The following is a 20148-nucleotide window of genomic DNA, read 5'->3' on the forward strand; positions in this document are numbered from 1 at the left end:
TTGCGGGTCCATTCCTGAGAGGCCTCTTTTATCACATGTAGATCTCTGTCTAAACAGAGATCCCCACCCCGTCCCGACAAACTGGACTGCCTCAATCTGGTAACGCTTCTCTTCTGCATAGCTCTGCTTCCATCTGGAGGTTGTTTCACAGTATTGCACCCTGTTACGTAAAGCTTCTGTGATTCTGTATGACCTAATAATGAGCCAGCATAGGTTCTCTATACAGAATAGTGAAGCTTGTTGTTTTATTCTAAATTAAGCAATTCCAATATGTTCCTTCATTGTAGACTAATTACTTATTATTTCAGTTTAACTTATTTAAAATGTTAAAAAAATCTGCTTATTTCTGTTAAAACCTAGTGTCAATGGTTATTATTATTTTTTTCAAATTAGGACAACTCTACTACCACACGCTAGTTCACGCTTCAGTGGAGCGATTGAAAACTGACCCGAGATCAGGGCTCAGTGGAAAAGTGTAGTTTGCGACCATAGAACCGCAACGTGCGCACTTTGCGACTGTACTGTTAATGGCGAACGATACGGCAACATCCGCAAGCGGCAGCAGCAGAGAGAAGATGGCGGAGGGAGATAAAAATGCAGAGAAACTCAAGGAGAAGGCGAATAATTGCTTTAAAGGTAATTTGACAACAACCCCGTAAAGTGGTTCTAAATTAACGTTATCGTTCAATCTATCTGGACAAAGTCTGTAATGATCCAAATTCAGTGTCCTTTCATATGGGCAACAACGGTGGATTTGTCTAGCACACATGAGCCGGTTGCTATGCTATCAGCTAGCTAGCTAACTAAACGGCGCATTGCTACAGTGGACAGTTGTTGCTATGCTATTAGCTAGCTAAACGGCGCATTGCTACAGTGGACAGTTGTTGCTATGCTATCAGCTAGCTAGCTAAACGGCGCATTGCTTCAGTGGACAGCTGCTGCTATGCTAGTTAGCATACCCGCTAACACACTCGTGAAAACGTGCCTCAGTCGTGTGGTTGTGTTGTCGTCGCAACTTGGTTCTTCTTGAAAACAGAAAACGATCCATTTAAATATAAATATATATTCCATGTAATATTGATAATTGTGATTATCCAGTATGTCCTAACTGATGACACCGACCAGATTTGTTCTAGATGTCTTTCACGCTAAACAAGTCGGTATTGTGTCAGTAGCACACAGACAGGCCATGTCAAGTCATTCATTCGCTAGCTAGTTACTGTTCCTTAGAAAACAACATGATTTCACTGTCTTAGTTTTAATTTTGCAAGTTGACACCGTGGTCATATATTTAACGATTGGAGAAAAAAAAACCTGTCATACACTTTGCGCATAAAAACCCTAAATCACATCGCTACTAAAGTTAGCTTAATAGGAAAGTGGCAAGGCCCCCAAATCCAGATAACCCATAGCCGCGGTAGAACAAAACATCAACATGTATTTTTTTCACATCCCTAATGTCTCTCATTTATGAAATGGATGGTTGTGTAAAAAATATTTTCCTTCAAAGGGGCTTAAATTGATAGCTATTGTGACACACCCCCAGGGCACTCAACAGTGCGACCATTTTACTCGCATATGCGCCTAATTCTTTTATTTATTTACGAGCACCAGTGGATTCAAGCTTTTAATATCTAAAATATTTTTCATTGTGCTCCTAAATGTCTTTGTGTGTGTGTGGTAAACATTTTCAACATAGATACTTATATTCTCCATGTGAAAAAGGTAAGGGAAGTACAGAATAATATCTGGCTGGAGGAGTGATCATGTAACCCAATATTGCGAGCTCTGATATTGCTAAAATGTGGTACGCAAGTAGTTTATTGTCTGTCCTTTATACACAAACAAACAGCGGTTGGTATTTCAAATATAGACCTGTAAACATAATGCCAACTATGAATATTTTTAATGAATGTAAGCATTACTTTTTTGGTGGCTGATTTTAATAGACAACTTTCAAGCCAAATTTCCTCTCATTTAGTGCTGCCTGACAAACATGCATACAGTTGCAAGTGTTTTCTTTAAACCTTGTGGCTATTGTAATCAGCTCTAAGGAAAACACGTTGGCTCAGACTTTTTTTTTTGTGGTCCAAGGTTCCTTTTTTGTAAGATTAGCCCCTACCCTTGTCATGAAGTCAGTGGCCACCACAGATGATCTTTGGAGCCACCATAGTTGTAGCCTCCAATCTAATATGATGTCCAAACACAAATATGGCAGCCATAGAACCATTTGATTGAGGTTAAATCACGTGTACACTCTGTACCCCCCCCCCCCCCAAATGATCTCACTACAGTACATGTTCATAGAAAGTTAGCAAAAATAAACAAGTTCTTGCTACCATGGAAAGGAAAATACCTATCTAGTTGTGGACAAATCACCCTGATTAACTCTTTAGTCATATCCCAGTTTACCTATTTGCTTATGGTCTTGCCTATACACCTAGTAACCTGTTTTAAATTAAAATGATATTTAAATTTAAATTATATGAGCAAAATATGTATTTTTTTAAAATTTGGAATGGCAAGCTAGACAAAATTGAAAACGGCCTGTTTTATATCATGAATATGAATTTGGAGGGCAGAAATGATGAAATATTAAAGCATTAGACCTCTCACTAAAGGTGTCAGCCATACAAAAGATATACTTCCATCCAAACTGGTTCTCTAGCAGTTTAGTAAGAATGTCTCACCCCATGTTCAAGAATGGCTTTTTTCCTTTTATTCAGATTACAAACTCTCACTTTCAGTTATTTGAAAACGAAATAATCTCCAAAATAGTTATTTTTTAAAACGAGCAATAGAAAGTTGGTTGCGATTTCAGTTTATTCCACCAAGAAAAGACAGAACAAATAATACCACAATTATTGTGGTTAAACTCAAGTTTACTAATTGATAAAAAAACAAAACATTATTTTAATAAGGTTTATCTTTGTAAATGATATCATAAATAGGACTGGTGGACTTATGTCACATATGCAGCTGAAGAAATATATGGAAACGTCTGCTCTGCCCAAAGTGACAACCAACTAATTGCAGCATTATCACAAAAATGGAAGAAGCAAGTGGAAGGGGGGAAAAATGTCCATGTTATTCCAAGTCCTGCATACTCACCAGACATGTCACCCATTTGAGCATGTTTGGGATGCTCTGGATCGACATGTACGACGGCGTGTTCAAGTTCCTGACAATATCCAGCAACTTCACACCGCCATTGAAGAGGAGTGGGACAGTATTCCACAGGCCACAATCAACAGCCTGATCAACTCTATGTGAAGGAGATGTGTCACGCTGCATGAGACGTGGTGGTCACACCAGATACTGACTGGTTTTCTGATCCACGTCCCTACTTTAAGAATAAAGTATCTGTGACCAGCAGATGCGTATCTGTATTCCCAGTTATGTGACGTAAATAGATTAGTGTCTACGGGATTATGTCAATCCACCGAGTTCCTTTATATAAACGGTAACTCAGTAAACTCTTCCGGTGCCCGGTGGGAAGCAACTCGACATTGAAGTGCACTGATTGAAATAACATGTCTATTTAAAAAGAAAGAAAATATATATATTATATAAGTAATAACGGTATCAGTATTATCCTGCAGTGGGTTACCTGTAACTCAGGATACCAAGTCAATATGTTGACATCGTATTCTGGCTAGATGATAGTTTAGTTATTGTCCAAGGAAAATCAGTTGTTGCCAAAACATAGAAGTGCACTGATTGAAATAGCTAGCTAGATACATGGCCATAACACGATGTGCATGTGTCTGCATATTGCTATATCAACCATCATGTTTATTAAAAAATATATATATATATATATAAATATAAATAACAGATTATACACGGACCTTAAAACAGAAACCTGAGGAGCACATTCTCCCATTCAAAAAAAACTAGTTATCAAGAATATTAACAATTATATTCATAGTTTTATCTTTCCATAATTTTTTTGCATGTAGACAATGCCAAAATAAATGCTAAAAATGTTTCTGGATGCTCAACATAAAAGGTAGTTAATGTCTTTTATGAGTTTCTTCAGGTAATGATTCGCAGGGTAATACTTCTAGATCATTCTGAAAGAGACCTCGTTGACCTTGTTAACAAGCAGGTATTTTTTCACAACGGATATTATTGACAAATGTATTCCAGTAAGTTGTGACATAAGGAATAGATACAATATCCCTTTGAAATAAAGCAGGTAAAGTTCTGTTGTTCTGAGGGAACAAGGAGAAACACTATCTCTATTGGATAGTCAACTGGATTAAGTGAAGGTAGGTCAACAAGGTGAGGTCTGGCTACACCTATAAATAACGTGAGTTCCAGATGGAACAGCATTAGAGAAAAGTGGAGATACCGTCTGCTTTAGAAAGCAGTACTCAACCTTTCAAGGATAAATCCCTCTGGCTCAACTTCTTTTTGTTATTTTCAATAATAGTTATGAAATTTTAATGAACGTCTTTCATGTTGATCCTTAGATATGGTTTTCCCAAGATATATTACTTTTTCCTCGACTGAAATATTGAGGGTATTGGTCATTAACAGCAAACAATTCACACAATTTATCACATCGGCTGCTCTAGGTATCTGGTCAGTGTCTTTCAAAAAGAGGGTGGTTTCATCTGCACGCTGACTAATGATAATATCTCTGTCAGCAATAGAGATCCCTTTTTATATTGCAGGATTTCACAGAACTTGTAAGAAGTTGTGTTGCAAGCAGGAAGAGGTAAGGTGAAATTGGGCAACCTTGCCCAATTCCTCTTTTCAAATCAAATCTAGTAGAAGTCCCATACTTTAATTTTATGGAACTGTTCCCGTTTAATTTAAAGAGTTTTAATAGTACTACAAAATAATTCCCCAAATCCAAATTTCTCAAGGGAGAGAAAGAGTGGAACATGAGTTTCTCTATATTGAAGTTTTATTGTCTATCTTCGAAGATTAGATCAAAATAGTCAATAAGGCCTAACCCCAGTCGGATATTAATAGATATGTCTATTCCTCATGAAGCCAGATTGAGTCTCCTCTATAATTGAGTCCAGTACTGCTTTCATTCTTTTTTGCAAATATAGAGGCCAATATGTTGTAGTTGTTATTGAGCAGACAGATTGGATGCCAATTATGGAGGAGAAGCCAGTCTTTCTTGGGCTTAGGTATTAATGTAGTCAGACCTTGAGTCAAACTGGGAGGGAGAGCATTATTTACAATGCTTTCAGTAAAGACCTCAAACAGAAATGGGGCCAACTGTTGAGAAACAGTTTTGTAAAACTCAGCAGATGTACCATCAGTCCCAGGAGATGTATTATTTGTAAGGTGTTCAATAGAATAAATTATCTCTTCAACTAAAATATGGTCATCACAATGTTCCCTCTCAGCCTCCCCAAATGATTTCACATCCCCCAGAGAGTCAAAGAAAAGAGTTGAGGAAACCTCACAATACTTAGAACTATATAAATTCCTGTAGAAGTTGCAACTAAAGTTAGAAATTAATTTGGGATCATCTGTGATTAGACCAATGATATTTAATTGTTGTATTGGTTTGAAAGTGGTGTTTTTCTAACCTCAAAAAATAAGAGGCATTTTGTTCACCCTCCTCTAGCCACTTCTTCCTAGATCTGACAAAGCCTCCCTCTGCTTTCAGTTTATACTTATCATCCAACTTGTGTTGTAGCTCAAACAGAACAGATGTGTCCTCCTCTGAGAGACTTTCAACAGGCTTTTTAACAAGAAATGATCTTTGTAATTCAACTTTCTTCTTCAGCTCTCCTCGTCTTGGCATCAATACTCCCATATTTTCCAACCTAATATTTAAAAAGCTCCCAGTTATTACTGTATGAATTGTCATGTATAGCTTTGTTCCAGAAGTGTGTAATTAAATTGTACCCTGATAAGCTACACTGCACCTAATCACCTGACACTGACGTCATCAGGGCGCTACGTATCTTTGTTGTTAAACGCTGTCGAACGCTGAAACATGATCTGTCCCGGGATCCTGCCAGAAAGACGAGCTAGATTAGCTGGCTCCGCAGTGTCAAATGTAGGCAGCTATTGAATGCTTCCATCGTTGCAGGAGCTGTGTTTGTTTTGCTTTGTTCCGGGACGGTGTGGACCGAGTTGACTTTCAATTTAGCAATTGCTTGCTTGTGGAGGACTACAGGAGCGAAGTAGCTACTCTTAACAAGCAATGTAGCAAACCTACATTAACTACTGGGGAACCCACGCCCACCTACGTTTTATTTTTCTTCCGCCCCAGTAGCCGCACGCCGCTCTGGTCTGGTGGAGGTTTCGCCGCCGTGTCGGCTCCCCACAGCTGATTGGCCGGTTCTAGGCAGGGTTCCATCCCCGAAGGGGTCTCGCCCTTCCCAGGAGAACGGAGCTGATCTCGACCCAACCAACCAGCCATGGAGGTACGCCACTCACCGTGGAAGTCGGAGAAAGCGTCCTCTGGCAACGGGGGTCTCCATGGAGATGTTGAGCCCGGAACTGACACAGACCAGAAACAGCTTTGCTGCCCTGGATCAAGAGGTTCCGGCGCCTTCGTCCGTGGTGGCTTCCCAATCCAGATCTGATCCGGAGGTTCCGGCGCCTTCGTCCGTGGTGGCTTCCCAATCCAGATCTGATCAAGAGGTTCCGGCGCCTTCGTCCGTGGTGGCTTCCCAATCCAGATCTGATCCGGAGGTTCCGGCGCCTTCGTCCGTGGTGGCTTCCAATCAATCCAGATCTGATCAAGAGGTTCATCTGGCGACTACTTCGTCCGATGGTGGCTTCCCAATCCAGATCTGATCCAAGCATTTCAAGGCTGCGTTGAAACAAGAGTGGAAAAGGATCCAGGACCAGCGTTAATCCCTACCACTGACTGGTAAACGTCCGTGGTGGCTTCCCAATCCAGATCTGATCAAGAAGTTCCGGCGCCTTCGTCCGTGATTGCTTCCCAATCCAGATCTGATCCGGAGGTACCTGCGTCTTCGTCCTCTGCTCTGTCTCCTACTCCGGTGACTTCTACCTCGGGTTCAGATCCTCGGAGCTCCCAGCCTCATCAGACCGCAAGGCTACCTGAGAGACTGGCCTATTCACCAGCTGTCATCATAGGCAGCTCTATGGTGAGAAACATCTCGGTCCCCAAGGCAAAACCCCTGTGCTACCCAGGAGAACGAGTACAGGACATCACAAGGCTGCTTCCGACTGCTCTACCACAGATGCCGGGAGCTGACACTGTCATAGTTAATCCTACCCCAATGACTGTAAATGGGGTCAGTTAATCCCTACCCCATGACTGGTAAATGATCCAGGACCAGCTCTGTTAATCCCTACCCCACTGACTGGTAAATGAAATGATCCAGGACCAGCTCTGTTAATCCTACACTGACTGGTAAATGATCCAGGACCAGCTCTGTTAATCCCTAACCCACTGACTGGTAAATGATCATAGTCCATGTGGGGTCAAACTACCATCAGGTAAAGATCCAGGACCAGCTTGGAACATTTGAAAATTGATTTGGTAAAAAGAACTCAGATTTGACTGGCATTATCCAAAGACTACCCCACTGACTGGTAAATGAAAAAGGACCAGCCTGTTAATCTGATTGATCAGGTCCAGTACTGGTAAATGATCCAGGGGTTAATCCCTACCCCTGACGGGTAAATGATCCAGGACCAGCTCAGTTAATCCCTACCCCAATGACTGGTAAAGATCCAGGGCATTAATCCCTACATCTGGCTAAATCCAGACCACTGTTAAGCTCTGACTGTAGATCACTTGTTAATCCCTACCCCACTGATTGATAAGCTCAGTTGACACCTTCTGGAAAATGATCCAGGACCAGCTCAGTTAATCCCTACCACTGACTGGTAAATGACAGGGAGTACCCCAATGACTTCCAGGACCATCATCTTGCTCCAGGACCAGCTCTGTTAATCCAACTGACATTGATCACCAGGCTGACTGGTTGAAATGACAGGACCAGCTCTGTTAATCCCTACCCCACTGACTGGTAAATGATCCAGGACCAGCTCAGTTAATCCCTATCCCACTGACTGGTAAACGATCCAGGACCAGCTCTGTTATATGATCCAGGACCAGCTCTGTTAATCCCTACCCCACTGACTGGTAAATGATCCAGGACCAGCTCTGTTAATCCCTACCCCACTGACTGGTAAATGATCCAGGACCAGCTCTGTTAATCCCTATCCCCCCACTGGTAAATGATGACCACTGGTAAATGATCCAGGACCAGCTCAGTTAATCCCTACCCCAATGACTGGTAAATGATCCAGGACCAGCTCAGTTAATCCCTACCCCACTGACTGGTAAATGATGACCAGTACCACTGACTGGTAAATGATCCAGGACCAGCTCAGTTAATCCCTACCCCAATGACTGGTAAATGATCCAGGATCAGCTCAGTTAATCCCTACCCCAATGACTGGTAAATGATCCAGGACCAGCTCTGTTAATCCCTACCCCACTGACTGGTAAATGAAATGATCCAGGACCAGCTCTGTTAATCCCTACCCCACTGACTGGTAAATGATCCAGGACCAGCTCTGTTAATCCCTACCCCACTGACTGGTAAATGATCCAGGACCAGCTCTGTTAATCCCTACCCCACTGACTGGTAAATGATCCAGGACCAGCTCAGTTAATCCCTACCACTGACTGGTAAATGATCCAGGACCAGCTCAGTTAATCCCTACCCCAATGACTGGTAAATGATCCAGGACCAGCTCAGTTAATCCCTACCCCAATGACTGGTAAATGATCCAGGACCAGCTCTGTTAATCCCTACCCCAATGACTGGTAAATGATCCAGGACCAGCTCTGTTAATCCCTACCCCACTGACTGGTAAATGATCCAGGACCAGCTCTGTTAATCCCTACCCCACTGACTGGTAAATGATCCAGGACCAGCTCTGTTAATCCCTACCCCAATGACTGGTAAATGATCCAGGACCAGCTCAGTTAATCCCTACCCCAATGACTGGTAAATGATCCAGGACCAGCTCAGTTAATCCCTACCCCAATGACTGGTAAATGATCCAGGACCAGCTCAGTTAATCCCTACCCCAATGACTGGTAAATGATCCAGGACCAGCTCAGTTAATCCCTACCCCAACGACTGGTAAATGATCCAGGACCAGCTCAGTTAATCCCTACCCCAATGACTGGTAAATGATCCAGGACCAGCTCAGTTAATCCCTACCCTAATGACTGGTAAATGATCCAGGACCAGCTCAGTTAATCCCTACCCCAATGACTGGTAAATGATCCAGGACCAGCTCAGTTAATCACAGGCTACTTAAAGAAGTGGCTCGGAGTTCCACGATGCCTTACCACCATAGGCCTCTATGGAGATGGTGTCCTCAAGCTGCCCCTCACCAGTCTAACAGAGGAATTCAAGTGTGCAAAAACCAGGCTCCAGATGACACTGAATGAATCTCGAGACCCAGTGGTGAGTAACAACGCGCCGACCTTGGCAACTGGGCGCAAATGGAGGCCAGGAAAAGCAGTCCAGGAGGCAACAGCAGCCCTCAGACATGCTGACATTGTGGGTCATGTTCAGCAAGGGAGAGGAGACTTGGGCTAACTAGCCGTGCTGCTTGGAGTAAGGCCACTGCACCAGAGCGGTGGAAGATGGTAGTGCAGGAAGTACGCCATCAGGAGGAGGCTGCAAGGTGGGCCAAGGCAGTCTCTCTTGCCAAACGGACAGTGGACTCGATGGGACAGTGTGGAGAAGAGGAAGATCAGCTGGAAGGATCTGTGGGCCATGGAAGCAAGGCGGTTGAGCTTTTCAATCAGAGCAACATATGACGTCCTTCCAACACCAGTTAATCTTCACCAATGGTATGGTGAAGATCCGGACTGTGCCCTCTGTTCCATGCCAGCCAACCTCAGGCACATTCTCACAGGGTGTAAAACAAGCCTCACCCAAGGATGCTACACTTGGCGTCACAACCAAGTCCTTAAAAACATTGCGTCCGCCCTGGAGGACAAGCGAGCTGCCACCAACTCCCTACCACCCACAGCAGCATCACACTCCTTACGGACAAACTTTGTCCGCGAAGGGGCTAAACCACCGAAGAGCGTCTCTACACCATTAGAGCGAGACCAGCTGCGCTTGGCCCGCGACTGGAAAATGCTAGCTGACATTGGCCGGCAACTTGTGTTTCCTCCGGAGATCGCAACCACCACCCTAAGACCTGACATGGTGCTCTGGTCCCGTTCACTCAATAAGGTCATCATTGAGCTCACAGTACCCTAGGAAAACTCAGTAGATGAGGCTTATGAGCGAAAACATCTGCGCTATGCCGAAGCACGGCATCATGGCTGGAACACAGAAGTCCGACCAGTGGAGGTGGGCTGCAGAGGTTTTGTGGCAACATCTACAACCAGACTGCTTAGAGACCTGGGAATTAAGGGCCAGAGCCAGCGTTCGGCAATCAAAGCTGTATCAGAGGCGGCAGCAGTCAGTGGCTCTGGATGAAGAGGAAAGACCCCAGCTGGGCCCCGAAGTGAGAGGGTCAGGAGGTATGCGGTAAACAATGCTTGACTCAGGGAGGAGGACGCCCCTGCCATGCATAGTCCCATGGGATGTTGGCTATCAACAACAAGGCAACTCCTATGACTAATTGGGAATGGGACGCAAGCGTAGGATTGATCACCCTGTCGCTGGCCGCCTTTGGGGAGGGTGTATAGTGTGAAAGGCCGAAACACCCTAGGAACCAAAGGTACACTACTGACGATGCGCTCCCCAAATTTCACCAGGCTCACTGTTCATTAACTCTTGGAAGTGCTTGCACAAAGGATAGTAACATCTCATCCTGTGTTCTTGGAATCTGAATATCTGGACTTGTCCAGTGACTGCTGAGAAAGATCAGCTGACAACAGGGGAAAGTCCTTGTGGCGGCACGGAGAGACGTCTGACAGGAGGGAATAGACCCCACTGGGACAGTCATGGGTTAGCTTCTCATTTCTGTAGTTTCCCATGCTTCACAGTATGTTGGAAACACCCGCTTTAGCTACAGAAAGTCAACATACGAGAATACCCCTAGAGTCTGCGAGAGCGGGGGCGGAAGATGACTCATCGGCTGACAACATGGTAACTGGACTGGACTGGAAACGACTACCATCAAATGTACATGATCTTAGGGGCATTGGTAAACACAAGTAATATAATTTATGTACTCCTAATTGCACTGAATATATCTGTTGATCAGCTATTGTAAGCAGTAGTCATGAGCCAATAAACCAGAGTTACACTGTTAGCACTTAGGTGGTGTGCCCTAGTAGGAAGACCACTTTATATATCTCACCCTGCACTATCGGCTCCAATGTAAATAACACGAATAAGTCTACCTCTGATAAGCTTCCCAGTAAAGCATTAAAAAACAATCAAGCAACCCAGAAAAGTGCTAAAAATAGCCCATTTTAACACATGTAGCCTAAGAAACAAGGTCCATGAAGTCAATAACTTGCTTGTAACAGTCAGAATATGAATGTCATCTATCTCTGAAACCGAAATGCCAACGGAGGTGGTGTTGCGGTCTATATTCAGAACCACATTCCTGTAAAGCTTAGAGAGGATCTCATGTTTAAATACTGTTGAAGTAATATGGCTACAGGTTCATCTGCTTCACCTAAAGCCCATTCTGGTGGGAAAATGCTATAGACCACCAAGTGCTAACAGTCAGTATCTGGATAACGTGTGAAATGCTTGATAATGTATGAGATATCAACAGAGAAGTATATTTTCTGGGTGATTTAAATATTGACTGGCTCTCATCAAGCTGCCCACTCAAGAGAAAGCTTCAAACTGTAACCAGTGCCTACAACCTGGTTCAGGTTATCAGTCAACCTACCAGGGTAGTTAGAAACAGCACAGGAATAAAATCATCAACATGTATTGATCACATCTTTACTAATGCTGCAGATATTTGCTTTAAAGCAGTATCCAAATCCATAGGATGTAGTGATCACAATATAATAGCCATATCTAGGAAAACCAAAGATCCAAAGGCTGGGCCTAATATAGTGTATGAGGTCATACAAGAAGTTTGTAGTGAATCCTATGTTGATGATGTAAAGAATATTAGTTGGTCCGCGGTGTGTAATGAGGAGCAACCAGACGCTGCTGGTCTGTGGTGTGTAATGAGGAGCAACCAGACGCTGCTGGTCTGTGGTGTGTAATGAGGAGCAACCAGACGCTGCTGGTCTGTGGTGTGTGAATGTATTGTATAAACTGCCTTAATATTGCTTGCCTTGGCAGCAGCCAATGGGGATCCATAATAAATACAAATACTACTACGCTACAGTACCCTGATACGCTACAGTTGCAGGTTAGAGTTTCCATGGTGTAGCTAGTTATTGTAGCCACTGTTATCCTGCTATGGAACCCATCGATGTGTTGGATTGCACTTGAAATCCAGGATAACATAACGCTTCCATAGCACAGCAGTGGTAAGATAACCCTTGATCAATTAGCCTATCAATCCACCCGCTAAGGGAAAGACACTTCCCAATGTGTGGTTTTGTCCTCCAGTGGCATACATTTTTAGAGTTCAACCTTTGAACCTTGTGTTATGCTATGACTTTGCTCAATATCGCCATTGACAACGCCACAGGTTTCTTTGACACGTTGAGTAGCCCGTTCCTTGATAGGCAATAAGCCAATGAATGCATATTATTGAAGCGAATGAGTGACTCGAGAGAAAGTCCACTATATCAAATCAAATTTATTTATATAGCCCTTCGTACATCAGCTGATATTTCAAAGTGCTGTACAGCCTTGTAAGTGGAACTGATTCTGATCTAAATGAAAGTGATGTTTTCTAGAGTAATTATGACAATGAATGTGATGTTGTTTTCTAGAGTAATCATATGACATGTTGTTTTCTGTAATCATATGACAATGAATGTGATGTTTTCTAGAGTTTTATGACAATGTTGTTTTCTAGAGTAATCATATGACAATGAATGTGATGTTTTCTAGAGTAATTATATGACAATGAATGTGACGTTTTCTAGAGTAATCATATGACAATGAATGTGATGTTTTCTAGAGTAATCATATGACAATGAATGTGACGTTTTCTAGAGTAATTATATGACAATGAATGTGACGTTGTTTTCTAGAGTAATCATATGACAATGAAATGAATGTGATGTTTTCTAGAGTAATCATATGACAATGAATGTGATGTAATCATATGACAATGAATGATGTTTTCTAGAGTAATTATGACAATGAATGTGATGTTGTTTTCTAGAGTAATCATATGACAATGAATGAATGGGATGTTTTCTAGAGTAATCATATGACAATGAATATGTAATCATATGACAATGAATGATGTTTTCTAGAGTAATCATATGACAATGAATGGGATAGAGTAATCATATGACAATGAATGGGATGTTTTCTAGTAATCATATGACAATGAAATGTTTTCTAGATATGACAATGAATGTGATGTTTTCTAGAGTAATCATATGACAATGAATGTGATGTTTTCTAGAGTAATTATATGACAATGAATGTGATGTTGTTTTCTAGAGTAATCATATGACAATGAATGTGATGTTTTCTAGAGTAATCATATGACAATGAATGTGATGTTTTCTAGAGTAATCATATGACAATGAATGTGATGTTTTCTAGAGTAATCATATGACAATGAATGTGATGTTTTCTAGAGTAATCATATGACAATGAATGTGATGTTTTCTAGAGTAATCATATGACAATGAATGTGATGTTTTCTAGAGTAATTATATGACAATGAATGTGATGTTTTCTAGAGTAATTAATGACAATGAATATGACAATGAATGTGATGTGATGTTTTCTAGAGTAATTATATGACATGAATGTGATGTTTTCTAGAGTAATTATATGATGTAATTATATGACAATGAATGTGATGTTTTCTAGAGTAATCATATGACAATGAATGTGATGTTTTTTTCTAGAGTAATGTGATCATATGACAGTGAATGTGAAGAGTAATTATATGACAATGAATGTGATGTTTTCTAGAGTAATGACAATGAATGTGACTAGAGTAAATATGACAATGAATGTGATGTTTTCTAGAGTAATATATGACAATGAATGTGACGTTGTTTTCTAGAGTAATCATATGACAATTAATGTGATGTTTTCTAGAGTAATTATATGACAATGAATGTGACATTGTTTTCTAGAGTAATCATATGACAATGAATGTGACGTTGTTTTCTAGAGTAATTATATGACAATGAATGTGACGTTTTCTAGAGTAATTATGACAGTGAATGTGACGTTTTCTAGAGTAATCTTATGACAATGAATGTGACGTTTTCTAGAGTAATCATATGACAATGAATGTGACGTTTTCTAGAGTAATCATATGACAATGAATGTGTAATCATATGACAGTGAATGTTTTCTAGAGTAATCATATGACAATGAATGTGACGTTTTCTAGAGTAATCATATGACAATGAATGTGACGTTTTCTAGAGTAATCATATGACAATGAATGTGATGTTGTTTTCTAGAGTAATCATATGACAATGAATGTGATGTTGTTTTCTAGAGACAATGAATGTGATGTTGTTTTCTAGAGTAATCATATGACAATGAATGTGACGTTTTCTTCTAGAGTAATCATATGACAATGAATGTGATGTTGTTTTCTAGAGTAATCATATGACAATGAATGTGACGTTTTTTCTAGAGTAATCATATGACAATGAATGTGATGTTGTTTTCTAGAGAAAGACTATGACAATGCAATCAAATACTACACGGAGGCGTTGGAGCTCAACCCGGCCAACGCCATCTACTTCTCCAACCGCAGCCTGGCGTACCTGCGGACAGAGTGCTATGGCTACGCTCTGGCCGACGCCACCAAGTGTCTGGAGATAGACAAGAACTACATCAAGGGCTACTATCGCCGAGCCACGTCCAACATGGCCCTGGGCAAGTTCAAGGCTGCACTCAAAGACTACGAGACGGTAAGACCGGACACGGTTAGACAGGAGAGTTAAAGGTACACTCCGCAAGATGACAGGAGAGGAAGCTTCAAGGTACTCTTTAGGAAGATGACAGGAAAGTGAAGCTTCAAGGTACTCTTAGGAAGATGACAGGAAAGTGAAGCTTCAAGGTACTCTTAGGAAGATAACAGGAAAGTGAAGCTTCAAGGTACTCTTAGGAAGATGACAGGAGAGGAAGCTTCAAGGTACTCTTTAGGAAGATGACATGGTTGTAAATCCCCAGGTGATTTAAATGGGAATAGTTCCTGTAGTGGCTAAATTGTCCAATATAATTGTTCAAATACATTTCCATTCTAATCCTTTAGCCACAATGGAGGGAGGTGAAATGTTAGTCTTGACGCAGACAAATCCAATGTCCAGAATTGGTTGAAAAATAATAATAAATGTATTTGTCATTCTTCTGGATACAAAAAAATGTACAGAGTTCTACCAAAACAAATTGTGATCGTTTAAACTCCAGAAACAAACGGCATTGGAAACATGGTATGGTCAAATGTCCTCTCACTAGAGCATTCATTAGAGAACAACAACAACCTTATTAGGAGTTCATGTAACCATGTTTAAATTCATGAGTTGTAGTTTGAATATCTGTATTGAGTATCGATGTCCAGGCTGACTGTCGACGTGTACCTTGGACCCACAAGCAAACGTACACACTTAAGATGACTTATTCATGATGCTTAGTTTTTTTTCATAGATACACTACCGTTCCAAAAAATTTGTGGTCATTTAAAAATGTCTTCTTTAAAAAAATTTTTTTTTTAAAGAAAAGCACATTTATTTGTCAATTCTAAAATAACATCAAATTGATTTGAAATACATAAAATAAGAATTTGTTCTTAACTGACTTGCCTAGTAAAATAAAAGGTCAAATAAATTTTAAAAACTCCGGGATGCTGGCCTTCTAGTCAGAGTTCCTCTGTCCAGTCTCAATGTCAACAGTGAAGAGGTGACCCCGGGATGCTGGCCTTCTAGTCAGAGTTCCTCTGTCCAGTCTCAATGTCATCAGTGAAGAGGTGACCCCGGGATGCTAGCCTTCTTGGCAGAGATGCAAAGAAAAAGCCTTATCTCAGACTGACCAATAAAAATTAAAAAAAGATTAAGAAAAAGATTTAAGGGTTAAAGAACACAGGCACTGGACAGAGGACCTCTGCTTAGAAGGCCAGCATCCCGGAGTCGCCTCTTCACTGTTGACATTGAGACTGGACAGAGGAACTCTGACTAGAAGGCCAGCATCCCGGAGTTTTTTAAATTTATTTTACCTTTTATTTTACTAGGCAAGTCAGTTAAGAACAAATTCTTATTTTCAATGACGGCCTAGGAACAGTGGGTTTAACTGCCTGTTCAGGGGCAGAACGACAGATTTGTACCATGTCAGCTCGGGGATTCGAACTTGCAACCTTTCGATTACTAGTCCAACACTCTAACCACTAGGCTACCCTGCCGCCCTAAGGGTTGTCTCTTCACTGTTGACATTGAGACTGGTGTTTTGCGGGTACAATTTAATGAAGTTGCCAGTTGAGGACTTGTGAGGCGTCTGTTTCTCAAACTAGACACTCTAATGTACTTGTCCTCTTGCTCAGTTGTGCCCCGGGGCCTCCCACTCCTCTTTCTATTCTGGTTAGAGCCAGTTTGCTCTGTTCTGTGAAGGTTGTAGTACACAGCGTTGTACGAGATCTTCAGTTTCTTGGCAATTTCCCGCATGGAATAACCTTCATGTCTCAGAACAAGAATAGACTGACGAGTTTCAGAAGAAAGGTCTTTGTTTCTGGCCATTTTGAGCCTGTAATCGAACCCACAAATGCTGATGCTCCAGATACTCAATTAGTCTAAAGAAGGCCAGTTTTATTGCTTCTTTAATCAGAACAACAGTTTTCAGCTGTGCTAACAACATTGCAAAAGGGTTTTCTAATGATCAATTAGCCTTTTAAAATGATAAACTTGGATTAGCTAAAACAACGTGCCATTGGAACACAGGAGTGATGGTTGCTGATAATGGGCCTCTGTACACCTATGTAGATATTCCATAAAACATCTGCCGTTTCCAGCTACAATAATAATTTACAACATCAACAATGTCTGCACTGTATTTCTGATCAATTTGATGATATTTCAATGGACCAAAATTTTTTCTTTTCTTCCAATAACAAGGACATTTCTAAGTGATCTCAAACTTTTGAACGGTAGTGTAGGTCCACAACATGAGCCCATGGGGGAGGGAGGAGTATGAATAGACTACACCGAATGTATTTATTTGAGTTTTTTGGTGTTTTTTAAAAATTATTTATAATATAATTGTGATCTGAACCCCTCACAACAAAAATAAGACAAAGTTAGTCGCAAAAAAACAAACAGGTGACTATTTATTTATTTTACCTTTTATTTAACGAGGCAAGTCAGTTAAGAACAAATTCTTATTTTCAATGACCGCCTAGGAACAGTGGGTTAACTGCCTGTTCAGGGGCAGAACAACAGATTTGTACCTTGTCAGCTCGGGGATTTGAACTTACTACCTTCCAGTTACTAGTCCAACGCTCTAACCACTAGGCTACCCTGCCGCCCCCTAAATCACTAGGTGACGTCCTACCAGGTGACTGGGTTTGACCAGCGCTGTATAAGGCCCATGTAGCAGTAGTATTATTACTAAGATGAGGACAGAAGAGGAGAATGTGGGCTTGTCACAAGGGAGGAGCCAATAGTGGGGCTGTTGTCACAATTTAGAAAGTCGTCCTGTTCGAGATGACGTCTTGCAGATGTGTTTACCTTGAACAGTGTAATGACTTGGCAGTCGCGTACTGCCAGGGTTAGATTCTGTTTTAGTTGTGGTCAGTTCAGTAAATCGATCAAAAGTTTGTCCCTTCAAATGTACATTCGGTCAATGGGGTAGGGGGGTCATTTATAAACAGCTGGTCTTTGTTCCATGTTGACATAAACACCCCAAGGCTCTGGCAACAGGGAGCTGGCTGGCTGGCTGGCTGTGCCACATCACTGACAGTGATAGCTGCCTGCTGTCACTGAGACAAATTTAGAGTATTGGTGTCATGGACATATTGCTCTACACAGATGCAACCATCTCTACTAGTACTGAAGTCTTAGTGAGAGGAGAGAAGCACTAACTATTTCTAGAAATCAAAACTGTTTTGTATTCATTTATGACCAAACCATGGCTGTAAAATCTATTTTCCTTTGAATTTTGGACTGACTTTTCTGACATGGTACTGACCACTTGTGTAGTACTGGTACCGAGGATAGTGTTTTGTGTGAGACTGACCCTAGTCCTTGTCCTGTGTGTTTGCCTGGTGTTGTGGGGTTAGGTAGTGCGGGTGCGACCCAATGATAAGGACGCTAAGATGAAATACCAGGAGTGCAACAAGATCGTGAAACAGAAAGCCTTCGAGAGAGCCATCGCCAGCGACGAGATGAAGAAATCGGTCGTGGACTCCCTAGACATAGAAAACATGAGTGAGTAGTTGGTAGTCTTTATATTTTAGGATTCATTACTTGATTATATATTTTTTTAAATATATATATATATCATATTTATCTCATAATATATACAATTTGAATGTCTAGATAATGGACTACTGCCTGTATACATTGTGGTGTTTTTGAAATGAAGATCTTCAAGACTTAGTTACTGTGAAACACTCGGTGACAAATGTTGCTGTAAAATGGGCTGTATACATTTGGTTGATTGTGCCACCCATGCAGTGATTGAGGACGAGTACACTGGACCGAAGCTGGAAGAAGGAAAGGTGACGATGAGGTTCATGAAAGAGATGATGGAGTGCTTCAAAGACCAGAAGAAACTGCACAGAAAGTGTGCTTATCAGGTACACCTTAAATAATACTGTAATATTAGTGTAGTTATCAGGTACACTTATAATAATACTGTAATATTAGTGTATTTATTGGGTACACTTATAATAATACTGTATTATTACTGTAGTTATCAGGTACACCTATAATATTACTGTAATTATCAGGTACACTTATAATAATACTGTAATATTGCGGTTGTTATCGGCTACACCTATAATATTACTGTAGTTACCAGGTACACCTATAATAATACTGTAATATTTCTGTACTCATCAGGTACACCTATAATTATACTGTATTACTGTAGTTATCAGGTACACTTATAATAATACTGTAGTTATCAGGTACACTTATAATAATACTGTAATATTACTGTAGTTATCAGGTACACTTATAATAATACTGTAATATTACTGTAGTTATCAGGTACACTTATAATAATACTGTAATATTACTGTAGTTATAAGGTACACCTACAATAATACTGTAATATTTCTGTGCTTATCAGGTACACCTTAAATAATACTGTAATATTAGTGTACTTATCGTCTACTTATAATAATACTGTAATGTTAGTGTACTCATCAGGTACACCTATAATTATACTGTAATATTACTGCTAATCAGGTACACCTATAAGTACAGTGATATTACTGTGCTAATCAGGTACACCTATAATTATACTGTCATATCACTGTGCTTATAGGTACACCTATAATAATACTGTAATATTACTGTAGTTATCAGGTACACCTACAATAATACTGTAATATTACTGTGCTTATAGGTACACCTATAATAATACTGTAATATTACTGTAGTTATCAGGTACACCTACAATAATACTGTAATATTACTGTAGTTATCAGGTACACCTATAATATTACTGTAGTTATCAGGTACACCTATAATATTACTGTAGTTATCAGGTACACCTATAATATTACTGTAGTTACCAGGTACACCTATAATAATACTGTATTTGTGTTGACTAATAAAATCTCTCCTTTTAGATTCTGATCCAAGTCAAAGAGCTCTTGTCCAAACTACCCAGTCTAGTTGAGATCACGTTAAAAGAGGTGAGACATCCGTGTGATGTATGTTGACTTCTTGGTATTGCTCTTCATCCTGTCTAGTCCTTCAATTGTCAGATTTGTATTTATCATTGATCCCACATTAGCTACTCTGCCTGCGGTCCCGGCAAAATTAAAGGCAGTTATACAATTTAAAAAACATTCCATTACAGAATTCACAACATACCAAGTGTGTGCACAGTCCCCACTGTTCCAGAAGGT

At 40.7% G+C, this 20148-nt stretch overlaps 1 protein-coding gene across 1 annotated transcript in view; it reads left to right on the plus strand.

The window, feature by feature from the left end:
* Nucleotides 1-490: 490 nt before the first annotated feature.
* The window catches only part of LOC135532057 (serine/threonine-protein phosphatase 5-like), a 28925-nt gene continuing 9267 nt past the window's right edge, over nt 491-20148 (plus strand). The window contains exons 1-5 of the mRNA XM_064959705.1: nt 491-636; nt 14751-14992; nt 18346-18493; nt 18743-18864; nt 19867-19932. Coding sequence (XP_064815777.1) covers nt 528-636; nt 14751-14992; nt 18346-18493; nt 18743-18864; nt 19867-19932 — 687 coding nt within the window. The 5' untranslated portion in view covers nt 491-527. The remainder of the gene's footprint in view (nt 637-14750; nt 14993-18345; nt 18494-18742; nt 18865-19866; nt 19933-20148) is intronic.

This window comes from Oncorhynchus masou, unplaced genomic scaffold (genome assembly GCF_036934945.1).
Source record: "Oncorhynchus masou masou isolate Uvic2021 unplaced genomic scaffold, UVic_Omas_1.1 unplaced_scaffold_1705, whole genome shotgun sequence".
Lineage (NCBI taxonomy): Eukaryota > Metazoa > Chordata > Actinopteri > Salmoniformes > Salmonidae > Oncorhynchus > Oncorhynchus masou.